We start from the raw sequence: 13,965 nt of genomic DNA, 5'->3' as shown, positions 1-13,965 counted from the left end.
AAGAATTTTTAAGTTCTTTCTTTTCAGGCATAAACATGATCTGAGGAGATTGATAATATTCTTAGTTTAGCCCATCTGCAGGAGGGGATATTCTTATTGTTAGGAATTGTCCCGCATCGGCAGTGAAAATGGCAGAAAGCGAGAATATAAGCAGCCCAAAACAGATAATATTGTCACTATTGTCGTGTTAGGGTCGCCTAGCAAGCCCTTCAGGTAGTATCAAAGGCAGAGCCAGAGTTAGGAAGTTAGGCTCGCCTAGGAAGCCCAACACCTACACCTGATGGAGCTATACAGCTTATGTGAGTAGTATCATAGCCGGAGTTAGGCTCGCCTAGCAAGTCCGAAAAGGACAGAAGCCTAACGACATACACAAAACTAAATAAGATGAAGAGTCAAAGAATGAGAGCTAGTTACATTTATATTAAAAGAAACATGGTAATTTAGCCAAAAAAAAAAAAAACATGGTAAAGAAACAAGAAAGAAGTTTCTCTCCTCAAATACAACATTCCCATTCATCAGAAGTTTCTTTACCAACCCATTTGCACCTAGGCCATTATTAACACTAATTGTGTAAAGAATCACCTTGTCGTTGGATGGCTTAGGTCTCAACATTGACGATGAAGAACTGCCTAGTGAACTAGGACCTTCTAGTGTAGGAAGGTGGCATTCTGGGAACTTGGCAGCCAATTTCTCTCGAAACAATTTTACAATGTTTTGGATAAAGGTGCTCTGCAGCCTGAAAGTGATGAAACCAAACCAAGAATTACAGTGAGGAAAAGGTAGAAAAATTACCCTTCTACATGCTCTCCAAGAATATTACCAACTTCTGCAAGAGCTTCTTTCCACTTGTCTACCTTGTCATTGTACCTAGCCTTATGCTTTTCAAGCGCAAGGCCATAATTCCCGAGCTGGAGTTTATAATATCTCGAATTTCGACCTCATAAAAAATTGGTATAATAAAGTACCTCGAGTTCTTTTTGCGTTCAAGGATAAGAACAAGTTCATCAAGACACCAAGTAGAATAGGCATAATTTGGGGAGAATATAATTATGGCGCTCATAGAGTTTCTGATCCCTTTTTTGATTGTTGAATCTACTTCATCTCCAACACGTATGGCAGTTCTGTCCATGAAAGCTGTAAATCCTTCGGCTTTCAGTGCCTCGTACAAGAAGCATGTGAACTTGTTGCGGGTTTCCCCTCTGAAACTCAAGAAGACATGACAAAACGAGGCATTCTGAGCCATGGTGAATTAGCTTATTATGAATTAAATTAGTATGAGGGATAGAAACTTGCAACTAATCAAAACATTGTTGGTTAATCTATACTTTAGACATTATTGAGAAGATGTATTTCTAACACAAAATTGGCAGATTAATATAAAATGATAGGAACTTGGAAGTGAAATTAGGTACCTTCCAAGTAGTTGCTTAGCAAAAGAAAAAGTTAGTTACCTTCCAAAGAAGTTGACGAGGGAAGTCAACTATATAGGCCTCGCACAAAGTCATAATACAAATCAATACAATTCTTTGGAATAAAGTTGAATTTTGCGCACAATTTGTTTTGCATTATACATTGTTATAGAGATCAAATTAAAAGAGGAATTGTACCCTTACTGTGGATTCATAGATATGACAGCTTATATCAGCTGTTGCTTCTATTACATGATACTTAAATACACCAAGCAATTTTGAAGAAAAAACTATCAGATGAGCACCAAACTAAAACCAAAAACTATCAGATGAGCCGGAGTTAGGCTCGCCTAGCAAGTCCTAAAAGGACAGAAGCCTAATCGACATACACAAAACTAAATAAGATGAAGAGTCAAAGAATGAGAGCTAGTTACATTTATATTAAAAGAAACATGGTAAAGAAACAGGAAAAGAAGTAGCACAACCACTAAGAGTATCTCCGATTGATCCACTGGTCCTGAATACTACTTTGAAATGTTAAACTCCTACTAAACATGTCACGAAGGTTTTCTATTGTTTTTGCAGAAACATAGAGATGATTCAGTACTGATATAAGCTTTTGCTTGTTCTCGAAATCATCTAAACCCTCCACCTCTTCTTCTCCGCACAAGTCCTTCCCATTCACAATCACCATAGGGAACCTTACCCTGTCATTACCGACCAGCTCTTCTAGCTCTCTCATATACTCTGATTCTGTTGAACAATTCCTCTCCTCAAACACAACATTCCCACTCATCAGAAGTTTCTTTACCAACCCATTTGCACCTAGGCCATTATTAACACTAATTGTGTAAAGAATCACCTTGTCGTTGGATGGCTTAGGTCTCAACATTGACGATGAAGAACTGCCTTGTGAACTTGGACCTTCTAGTGTAGGAAGGCGGCATTCTGGGAACTTGGCAGCCAATTTCTCTCGAAACAATTTTACAATGTTTTGGATAAAGGTGCTCTGCAGCCTGAAAGTGATAAAAGAAACATATTATCATCCAAACTCAGGTGCATATTTGCGCTCCAAACCAAGAATTACAGTGAAGAATAGGAAGAAAAATTACCCTTCTACATGCTGTCCAAGAATATTACCAACTTCTGCAAGAGCTTCTTTCCACTTGTCTACCTTGTCATTGTGCCTAGCCCTATGCTTTTCAAGCGCAAGGCCATAATTTCCGAGCTGGTGTTTAATATCTCGAATTTCGACCTCATAAAAAATTGGTATAATAAAGTACCTCGAGTTCTTTTTGCGTTCAAGGATAAGAACAAGTTCATCAAGACACCAAGTAGAATAGGCATAATTTTGGGAGAATATAATTATGGCGCTCATAGAGTTTCTGATCCCTTCTTTGATTGTTGAATCTACTTCATCTCCAACACGTATGGCAGTTCTGTCCATGAAAGCTGTAAATCCTTCGGCTTTCAGTGCCTCGTACAAGAAGCATGTGAACTTGTTGCGGGTTTCCCCTCTGAAACTCAAGAAGACATGACAAAACGAGGCATTCTGATCCATGGTGAATTAGCTTGTCATGAATTAAATTAGTTTGAGGGATAGAAACCTGCAACTAATCAAAACATTGTTAGTTAATTCATACTTTAGACATTATTGAGAAGATGTATTTCTAACACAAAATTGGCAGATTTATATAAATTGATAGGAACTTGGAAGTGAAATTAGGTACCTTCCAAGTAGTTGCTTAGCAAAAGAAAAAGTTAGTTACCTTCCAAAGAAGTTGACGAGGGAAGTCAACTATATAGGCCTCGCACAAAGTCACAATACAAATCAATACAATTCTTTGGAATGATGTTGAATTTTGCGCACAATTACCAACTACAAGTGCTTATTTTTCAACGAAACAGAGGAAGAGGCAAGTAGCAAGAGCAGATGTTTTTCTTTATGTAAAATATAACAGTGTTCATATTTATGCAGGGACTGATATCAGATGCATGCATTATGCATCCATGTTGGCCAAGTTGGCTCTCTAGTTCTAACGCGTTTCACAAAATTTGAAGATAATTGTTCAATGGAATAATGGTGACAGCTGAGCATTGACTAATGCAAGAGCCAACAAGGGGTATTGGGGCTCTTTAGCCCCATCCTGAAATGAGCGGATAATACTATTAGATCCATATAGATCTAATTTTTTTGCATCCTTCCAAAATTAAACAAGCAAAGTTTTTAGCAGAACACTTTGACGATGACGAAGCTAAAATTGGTGCTAGCTAACATCAAATTATTGAAGGGATATTGAAGGGATATATTTTAAGTTTTATGATTCTGCATAGTACAGTAGTTGTGAGGTATATGATTTCTCTCACTCGACTATACATAAAATATCATGGTTTAAATTCCGAATTTCCTTTTACATTTTTTTCCAACTTTTGCAAATATTTTGGATGTCGAGATACAACTGTAGCTTTCTTACTATCAATATACAGAGTTTTAGATCTCTGTATTAGGTAATGTGATATGGATGTCATCTGTTAAACAACTTGTATCATAATTAACTGCTTTGATGAACTTGTATCAGGTAAATAGTGAGCATCCTTTGGCCAAGGCGATTGTAGAGTATGCTAAGAAATTTAGAGAGGATGTGGAAAATCCTGTCTAGCCCGAGGCTCGAGACTTGAATCTATTACTGGACATGGTTTGAAAGCTGTTGTTCATAATAAAGAGATAAATGTGGGAAACAAGAGCTCAAAGTGTGATTCTTGTGTCAATAGATGGGCAGTTGACTAGAGTTATTGTCATATCTGATCCATTAAAGCCCAGTGCTCACGAAGTCATATCGATTCTCAAATCAATGATTGTCAAGAGTATTACTTTAACCCTGATGAACACTGACAAGCTTTAGAGGTTGCACAGGGTTACATTTGGGTACAAACAAAGTCTTTTGGTTACCTTTTCTTTCAACTTACACTTCTGTTTAGCAGATCAGGATTTAATAAGTACGATGACCTGTGAATTAAGGATTTGTTTGAGTTTAGTAATATGAGGCATACGTATACCCATGATTGTCTAGATCTTTCAGATGAGAGTTCAGGGAAACTGAGAAAACACTAGGAAGCTGATACACTCTCCGAATATTATGAAGAAACTATCCTTCACCTGGAATCAGAGAAGGGAAATACAGAACGTGTAAGATTCATTTTGAGGGAATTTGCACACAAAATTCTTCTGGCAAAGCTTAACTTCACTTCACTTCACTTGGCTATATACGAAGGAGAAACTGAATTGGCCGAGGTCCTCATTGATGCAGCTCGCCATTTGCCTCCTCCAAATTATGATGATGATGATTCAATTACTTCTTTTCAAGCTTTTCTCAGGCAAGCTGATAAAGATTTGGACACCGCTTTACATGCAGCAGTCATGTATGGTCACCTGGATATTGTTAAGCTATTAGTAGAGGCGGATCCAAGTGATACACATATTCAAAATGGTGAGGGTAAAACACCAATGTACATAGCTGTGGAAAAAGGGCTCGGAAAATATAGCAGAGATTATCTCTGCAACCTGCTCTGCTCCATCTTTGCTCGGACCTGATTGTAGTACTGTTGCGCGTATTAAAGATCTGGACCAAGGTATGCTCTTTAAACACTCTTTTCTATAAACATAATATACTATCTATAGCTATATTTACTTCTTTTTGTTATCTAAGCTAAATCCAATTTTGTATTTGTTAAAATCTTCTTTACTTTTTCATTTTTATAGCTAAGAGCCCTGGTGGAAGCCTTTACAAAATTATGGATAAAGATGCTCTGTATGCAGCTGCCATTGCTAGAGATGCTGATGCCATAGCTGCATTAGAAATGCATGCTGATATCAAAAGGTTATTTTTGTTTTTGATATATAAAAATCAATTAATATGGTCTTTCAAAATATTAAACATCCTTTTAATAAATTCGAAATTGAAAGTGATACAACATATACAATATCAAAAAGGTTTATTTTTTGATATTTTAAATCCAAAAATTACAAGAAAGTTTCTTACAAAAATATGTAAAATTGGAGAAGATAAATATAAATTTTCAATATAGTCTATCCTATCAAGTAAAAAAAATTCTAAAAAATTTGAACTAAGAAAAGTAGATTTGATATTTTAATAGTGTCTTTCTTCAATAAATATTTTTCATATTATATCTTTACTATTTACAACTTTTTTCTATTAAATTCAAAACTGAAAAAAGTAAATTTGATTTTTCAATATGATATTTTTAACCCATAGAAAACTCTTTTACGGCATATTGGCAACATGAAAATGTAATTTTTATTTTTGATATTTAAAATTCTGAAGTTCAAGAAAATTAAAAATATAGATGTCACACGCTCGTGGCTTCTTCTTTATCTAATGGTATTCATTAAAACTAAGGCGGTGTTTGGCCGGTTTTAAAAGTCCGGCTTGTGGGTTTATAAGTTAGAGGCACTTATTCGTAACGTTTGTGTTAAAAGTCAATAAGTACTCATAAGAATTTGTGCATACTAACTTTTGTTTCATAATTTCTACTTCTTTCCCAAACAATTTAATCACTTATAAGTCCTAACTTGCTTTTAACTTCTACTTCAATTTTTACTGTAAGCAGGAAACACTTATTTTAAGGTCAACCAAACGGCCCTTACCCCTAGTGTGATTAGTGGGGTTATAATAGTTCTTAGAGCATCTTCAATGAGGCTGACCTCATTGGCTAAACTGAACCTAAAAGACATTATGTAAAATTTGTTGAACCTATAACATATTGTACTTCAATAGTATTAGTAATATTGGTTGGTTATAATTTAAAATAGTATTAGTTATATTGGTTGCTTGTAATTTAAAATAGAGTAATTGACACTTTGCACCTCTCAAGTTTAAGCGTTTTCTCGATTTGGTCTCAAATAATCTTTTTTGGCAATATGCACCCAAAAGTTTAAAAAAACGCTTCGATTTGCACCCCTTTGACCATAATCCGTAAATCGAATGTTAAAATTAATAAAGGCAGGGGTAAAATAGTAATCTGGGGGCGGGGAGAGGGGTTCGATAATAGAGCGGTTGTATTTTCTGATTTCACTGAAATGTAATTTAACAGTCAATTTGACGGAATATGGTCAAAGTGGTGCAAATCGAAGCGCTTTTTAAACTTTAGTGGTCATATTGCTAAAATATATGATTTATTAAATTTAATATTAATTAATCACCACCATTTCACCAAAAATAGATATTATTACATTTAAAAGTTAAATAATATAATTATAACTTTTACTATATATATATATATATATATATATATATATATATATAATGTTTGGGCTATTCGATCTATTCGGTCCGGATCAAATATTTTTTTAAGAACAAGACCAAGCCGAATTTTATTTTGATTCATTCATAACCGAACCGAATTTGCATGATTCGGTTTGGTTTTTCAATGTAGTTTTGGCATTTGCTCACCCCTAACCGAGACTAGTCATATAAGTCTTCATTCCTCGCTCATCCTCTTAAGGAGTGAGGAGATCCAAGAATATAAGTAGTAGCCTTTAGGAGATCCAAGAAAGGACTTAGTGTATAAAGTATACTTCCTCCAACCGGGACCATCTTAAAATGAGGAAGCCAGATCGTCCCAAAGAGCCCAAATATGGAGTGCCCTCACCGTTAGCGAGCGCAATAGCTAGCGACACCTAGAGCCACATCATTTCTAGCAACCACCCCTCTTTTTGGGAAGGCTAGATAATTTGTCGTACTAGCGGCCCATCTATGTTGGGCAGTCCAACATAACTATGAACATAAGGGACTTGTGAAATCCACTAAATGAGCCCATCTTGGTGGTCCTTCAATTATGAGTCTGCCAAGGCCCACAACAGTTTCTGGCATAACATCTTATTAGAACAAAAACTTATCCTACATTCTTAGTTTCATACGATCATCCCTTCTGCTCCTCGTTATCTCCGCTTTAAACTCTACCTTCCGCATGTGCCTCTCCTTCCTAATTTACCTTCTACACCCGCTTCTCTTTTTTACTCATCATCTTTTTAGTGTAAAAAATATATCACCACCATCCACAACAATCATCATTATGATATTTTCGATATATCATATATGTGTTGATTTGTCTCCAATTCATGCCTAATCGGTAAGCCATTAATATATTTCTTCTTATTTTGGATTTATTTTTGTTGTACATATTTGGATTTAATTGATTTTTGAGTTCTGATCTTTGAGTTCTAATCTCAGATATAAAGTTTCCAATAAAGCATAAATTGATCATGATGTAATGATATAAAAACTCCATTAGTGAAAATCTTAATTTCAATTAACATGCCAACTGTTTTTGAGATAAATACATCAATAAACATAATTTTTTTATAATATATTTCATACTTTGCAATTACAATATTGATATAATTTCTATCATTTTATATTTTTATATTTATATTATATTGTACAAGTGTATTACATACTTTAAAGTGACATTGTGATGTGAAAAATGTGACATTGTGCATGCAACCACCTCTTCTTTTCATATCTTATCAAGCACATCGTTTTCTTCTCGTGTTGTTTTCTTCTCGTATTGTAAGAGATTTTTAGTTACCATGTGTGTAGGTACAAAAAATTTATTACTTTTTCAAATATTATGTGCAGGGAGGATGTATCATGAGGTCATAATATTTATACTATTTTGACTATAATTATCTATGAAAACAAATCTTGGTTATAAGATTTTTTATTACAAAATTTATATCTTTATATTGTGCTGACTAGATTATGTGATATAAAAAATAGAACATATGTGACATGATAAATTTACTCCTTTTTTACAAGTGGACGTCTTCATTTAAGTATTAATTTTTTTGAAGTTTTATTTTTCAATTTCACCATTTCATCTTTAAACCAAATGTTTTCATTAAAATATATTTTAATATAACTAAAATTAAATATTACAATTAAGTATTGTTGACAGATCCTCACTTTGGTAATATTTTGTTTCTTGGCACAGCGAAGTGATCTGCGAATTACTCAGGAATGAGATGCTATCAGTGACAATTTTAAGCTGTCTGTAGGCAACATTAGTAGTTCAGCATTGTCGAGTGGCATCTCTTACGTCAGTCAAATCGAATCCCAAGGAACAGTGGCGGAAATAGAAATTCATGAGGGGGGGGGGGGGGCGCCATATAAATAACATAATATTATAATGGTCTAACTTTCGTTACATAAAAATTTATACTACTAATTAAATCCTAACGATTGGTTCTATTAGAAGATGGCAATTAAATCCTAACGATTGTTTCTTTCTTTTTGTTTGTTTATGTTTTTCACTTTTCCCCTTGTTTTATTTGGCCTAGTGGGCCTGGCCCAATATACTACTATATACAGGTTTTATTTTTGTTTTTAAGTGGGGGCAAGAACCAAAGACACACAAAACTAAACTTATAAAAAAAAAATTATATGCCAAGCAGGTCAATGGACCCCCCCCCCCCCCCCCCCAGCTTCCTTCCGCCACTGCCAAGGAACCAAAAAACTTAGATGTTTCTTTGCATGTCTAGCGATCACTCAAAAGAGTGCATCCTAAAATGGTACCACTTTTCTCCAAATCCCTCAGCCAATACATATTTGTTGGATGGTAGGTCCCTTTAAGTGTCAGATGCAGCTAAAGCTCAGAATAAAGTTCATCGTACTCATCATCATCGCCAATCAATTCATCCTGGCGCTGCATGATTTGTGGAAGGGGCCAAATGAAAAGAGACACGGAAGACTTTAACAAAAGTGATCTGTAAGTGTAACCAGCGCGAGCGTTTATGTAATTCACCTTGAATATAAGAATGCTGTACTAGAACTGTACTAGGATCAACTTCAACGGAGTTTTGTTCAGAAATGGATGGACGGTAGGAACTGTGATGGGCAGCTCCTCGTGGATCAGCTTGTTTAGTTTTTGGACCATAGCACGAAGTTTGATGGGTCGGCATGGACAAATGAGGTGTTTTGGAGCTGTGGATTTGTGTCAAAACTACTAACGTTCACTTTTTATATCTTTGCTCTCGATAATGTACATAAAGCTTCTATATATGTAGTAACTTAATTCTCTGTATAACACATTGATATTCCACTTTTTTTGTTCATATTGAAGAGGCAAAGAATGATAGCTAGTCACATTTATATTAAAAAAAAGGGCAAATTAATTTATAGGTCCTTGAACTATTGACGTTTTATTGTCTAGGTCCCTGAACTAAAGATTCCGTATTTCAGGTCACTTAACTTTTCTATTTTCTGATCTAAGTCCTTCCGTCAAAAAGATTCTAACGGTGTTAACTAGGGTTCTTGAGTTTCATACAGATCAAAGCAATTTTGAAGGTGTTAGTGATATCCAAACTCAAAGTTCAAATAGTCAAATTGAAGCTTGAATCACTAGCAACACTCATATGACAACAATTTTCACAAATTAGATTTAATTTTAAAAAACCCCAAATTTGACCATAAATTTAGGGTTCTTTATCGAATTTAGTGACCTAAATTTATAAAATTTTAAATTGAACATAATTTTTGAAAATTGGTGTCATATGAGTGTCGCCAGCGACTCAAGTTTCAATTTGACTACTTGAACTTTGAATTTGGATATCACTAACACCTTCAAAATTGCTTTGATCTGTATGAAACTCAAGAACCCTAGTTAACACTGTTAGAATCTTTTTGACGGAAGGACTTAGATCAGAAAATAAAAAAGTTAAGTGACCTGAAATACGGAATCTTTAGTTCAGGGACCTAGACAATAAAACGTCAATAGTTCAGGGACCTGCAATTTAATTTTCCCTAAAAAAAATCATAGTAAAGTGCACAACCAGTAAGAGTATCTCCCATTGATCCACTGGTCCTGAATACTACTTTGATGTGATAAAGTCCTACTAAACATGTCATGAAGGTTTTCTATTGTTTTTGCAGAAAGATAGAGATGATTCAGTGCTGATATATAAGCTTTTGCTTGTGCTCAAAATCATATAAACCCTCCAGCTCTTCTGCTCCACACAATCACCATTCACAATCATCATAGGGAACCTTACCCTGTCATTACCGACCAGCTCTGACTCTTTTGAACAATTCTTCTCCTCAAATACAACATACCCACTCATCAGAATTTTCTTTACCAACCCATTTGCACCTAGGCCATTATTAACACTATGTGTAAAGAATCACCTTGTCGTTAGATATTTAACCCCTAACTAAATATACTAACTACAAGTGCTTTTTTTTTTCCAAAGAAACAGAGGAAGAGGCAAGTAGAAGGAGCAGATGTTTTTCTTTATGTAAGAAACAATAGTGTTCATATTTTTGCAGGGACTGAGATCAGATGCATGCATTATGCATCCATGTCGGCCATGTTAGGTCTTTTTTTTTTGGCAGTGCAGGCTTATATGCCTTACAAATTAGTAACTATTCTAATAATTCTCGGGATGAGCTAGTGTCGAACCCGGGTGTCCAGGACCAACAGAGGATAAGCCCACCACTTGGGCTATCTCTAGTTCTAATGCGTTTAACAAAATTTGAAGATAATGTTTAATGTAATAATGGAGACATCTGAGCATTGACTAATGCAAGAGCCAACAAGGGGTATGGGGGCTCTTTAGCACCATCCTGAAATGAGCCGATAATATTATAAGATCCTGGTGTTCTCCACTCGCTTACAACAAGATTACCTAATTTACTGTAAAGGTTTAGGCAACTATTAGATCCTAAGAATCGACAGAGTCCATATAGATTGTTCGCATCCTTCCAAAATTGAACAAGCAAAGTGTATAGCAGAACACTTTGACGATGACGAAGCTAACATCAAATTCTCCAAGGCATATATTTTAATTTCTAGGATTTTGCATAGTACAGTAGTGTTGTGAGGTATATGATATCTCTCACTTGACTATACGTAATATAACATAGTTTAAATCCTTCCCATTCACAATTACCATGGGAAACCTCACCTTTTCTTTACCCACCAGCTCTTCTAGCTCTTTCAAATATATAGGCTCCTTTGAACAGTTTCTCTCCTCAAATACAAGTTTTCCACTCAACAGAACCTTCTTTGCCCACCCATTTGCGTCTAGGCCATTGTTAGCACTCGTTGTGTAAAGAATTACCTTGACGTTGGATGAAGAACTGTCTCGTAAAACTGATCTTTCAGGCTCTGGGAGCCGGCATTCTGGGAACTTGGCAGCCAGTGTTTCCCTAAACAATTTCACAGTATTCTGGATGAAAGTGCTCTGTTGCCTACCGAAAAACCTCACAAATTATTATCCAACAATCATAAATCCAATAATATGTCTTGACACATGTTGACAAGTATGACATTCCTGAACTAAATATAGAAAGAAACTAACTGAGAAAAGCATGAAATGTTGAATAATTGAGAAAAATCGGAAGATTTACCCCTCTACAAACTTCGAGCCTGTTTGTCCTCGCTTTAAACCGGGACTTAAAACTGTATTCAACTTTAAGCTGAAAAATGTCTGTCTGTGTAATAATAAGTCAGAAGTCGGTCTAAAGTCAGAAATAAGCCACAAGCTGACTTAAACCCAGAAGTTAGTTTGAGGTACTTTTTTCAGTAGTGACTTAATTTTTTTAATAAAAATTATCTCTAAGTGATAAGTTACCCATAAATAAGTTTTATTTTGTTTATATATTTTTATTAACTTTTAAATCATTAATAAGTCAAAATTACCCAAACAGACATTTTCAACTCCCAGCTTATCACATAAGTCAGGTTAACTCACAAGTCACGTAAAATCATAAATCATAAGCTTAGCACACGGGCTCTTCTACAAGGGCTTCTCTTCATTTCTCCACCTTGTCCTTGTGCCTCACTTTATTCTATTCTAGTGTGAATCCATAATTTCCTAGCTTTATGTATAAGAGCCCGTTTGCCGGAGTTTATGACTTATTACTTAACGTGACTTATGACTTAACATGACTTATGAGATAAGCTGGAGCTTAAAATATTTGTTTGAGTAATTTTGACTTATTAAGGACTTATTCGTTATTAAAAATATAATAATAGAAATAAAAGTGATGTATAGGTAATTTATGTCTTATGAGTATTTTTTTTAACAAAAAAAGTTTAAAAAATCGACTCACCGAAAAAGTACCTCAAACTAACTTGTGGCTTTAAGTCAGTTTCTGACTTGAAGTCGGCTTCCGACATAATACACAGACCGACATTTTTCAGCTTAAAGTTGGAAACAACTTTAGGTCCCGACTTTAAACCGGGACAAACATGCTCTAGAGCATACTTCTCAAGCCAGGGTCATCTTGAAGTGAGGAAGGGAGGCCATCCCAACGAGCCCAAGTATGGAATGCCCTCAACAAGGCCTAGGTTAGCAAGCCCAATGGTAGCGACCCGTAGAGGCCACATCATTTCTAGCAGCCACCGGTCTCCTTCGGAAGGCTAGATAATTTCTCTTATTAGCAAGCCCTTCTATGCTATGTAGGGCGGTCCAACATAACTGTGCTGAAGTGACTTCTAATATCCACTAAATGAGCCCATCTTGATGGTCCTTCAGTTGTGGGTCTGTCCGGGCCCATGAGAATTTAGGGCACAACATCTCATTGGAACAAAAATCTATCCTACATTCTTAGTGATACAATCATCTCTTCATCTCTTCATCTCCTTGTTATCTCCCCTTGAAACTCTACCTTACTTTCCGCGTCAGCCTCTCCTTCCTAATTTACCTTTTGCACCCGCTTCTCTTCTGTAACTTATCATCTTTTTAGTATAAAAATTATATCACCACCATCCACAACAATCATTGTTATGTTATTTTTCGATATATCAGGTGTATGATGATGATGATTTGTGTCCAATTCATGCATAATCGGTAAGCCATTGTCATATATTTACGTCTTATTTTGGATTTATTGTTGTTTGTACATATTTGGATTTAATTGAATGTTGGATTTAATTGATTTTTGATCGAGTTCCGATCTTTGAGTTCTGATCTAAGATATAAAGTTTTCGATAAAGTATAAATTGATCATGATGAATGTAATTACATGAAAGCCCAGGTGATGCACTTTAATCATCTTTAATCTTTTAATATAATTCTTTTCTTAGAATCATATATTTTATGTATCTTTGTATTTTTAAATTAATTCATAAAATTTTAAATTGCAAAAATAATGTGATGTTCATCTTATTTCAGTATTTGTGGGAAGAATTATCTGAAATAATGAAGAAAATGCTCCAGTGCGACTTGAAATCCCCGTCCTTGAGACATGTACGGTAATATCTTTTATGGTAGCTAATGTTTTGTACTAGTTATTCATTTCAAATTTAGTAAATTATCTTGTTACAATCATAAAAATTTAAATCAATGAATTTATATCGGCAATAATTATGTTTTTAATTGGAAAGACGTCGGCCAGAATCTGATGTCTATTTTCTTGTAGCATGTCCATCCTGCTAACATTTGGACCAGGCGCCTCAGACGGATGAGGCTGAAGAAAACCCTCTCCAATATTAAGATCACCATAAAGTTCATCATACTCATCATCATCGCCAA

The 13,965-nt window shown here is 35.1% G+C and overlaps 1 protein-coding gene and 1 long non-coding RNA gene across 3 annotated transcripts; one reads left to right on the top strand and one right to left on the bottom strand.

Annotated features, from left to right (window-relative positions):
- Positions 1 to 1,589: 1,589 nt before the first annotated feature.
- On the bottom strand, positions 1,590 to 3,349 carry LOC108208924 (disease resistance protein RPV1-like). Of its 2 annotated transcripts, XM_017379550.2 has the most exons (3): positions 3,179 to 3,349; positions 2,522 to 3,016; positions 1,590 to 2,425 (listed from the first exon to the last, which is right to left on the bottom strand). In XM_017379550.2, the coding sequence occupies exons 2-3, from the start codon at positions 2,968 to 2,970 to the stop codon at positions 1,897 to 1,899; spliced, it is 978 nt and encodes a 325-aa protein (XP_017235039.2). In that variant the 5' UTR covers positions 2,971 to 3,016; positions 3,179 to 3,349; the 3' UTR covers positions 1,590 to 1,896. The 2 variants fall into 2 exon arrangements, with proteins under 2 accessions (XP_017235039.2, XP_063943159.1); XM_064087089.1 differs by lacking the exon at positions 3,179 to 3,349 and having other exon boundaries at positions 2,522 to 3,132.
- Positions 3,350 to 13,043: 9,694 nt separating this feature from the next.
- Positions 13,044 to 13,965, top strand: LOC135150229 (uncharacterized). Its single transcript, XR_010288510.1, has 3 exons — positions 13,044 to 13,281; positions 13,606 to 13,680; positions 13,853 to 13,965. It is a non-coding gene; the product is annotated as an uncharacterized LOC135150229 (long non-coding RNA).

The sequence above is a fragment of the Daucus carota genome, chromosome 2 (genome assembly GCF_001625215.2).
Source record: "Daucus carota subsp. sativus chromosome 2, DH1 v3.0, whole genome shotgun sequence".
Lineage (NCBI taxonomy): Eukaryota > Viridiplantae > Streptophyta > Magnoliopsida > Apiales > Apiaceae > Daucus > Daucus carota.
Note: the sequence above shows the minus strand (reverse complement) of the source record. Positions and strands in the feature narration are given on the sequence as shown.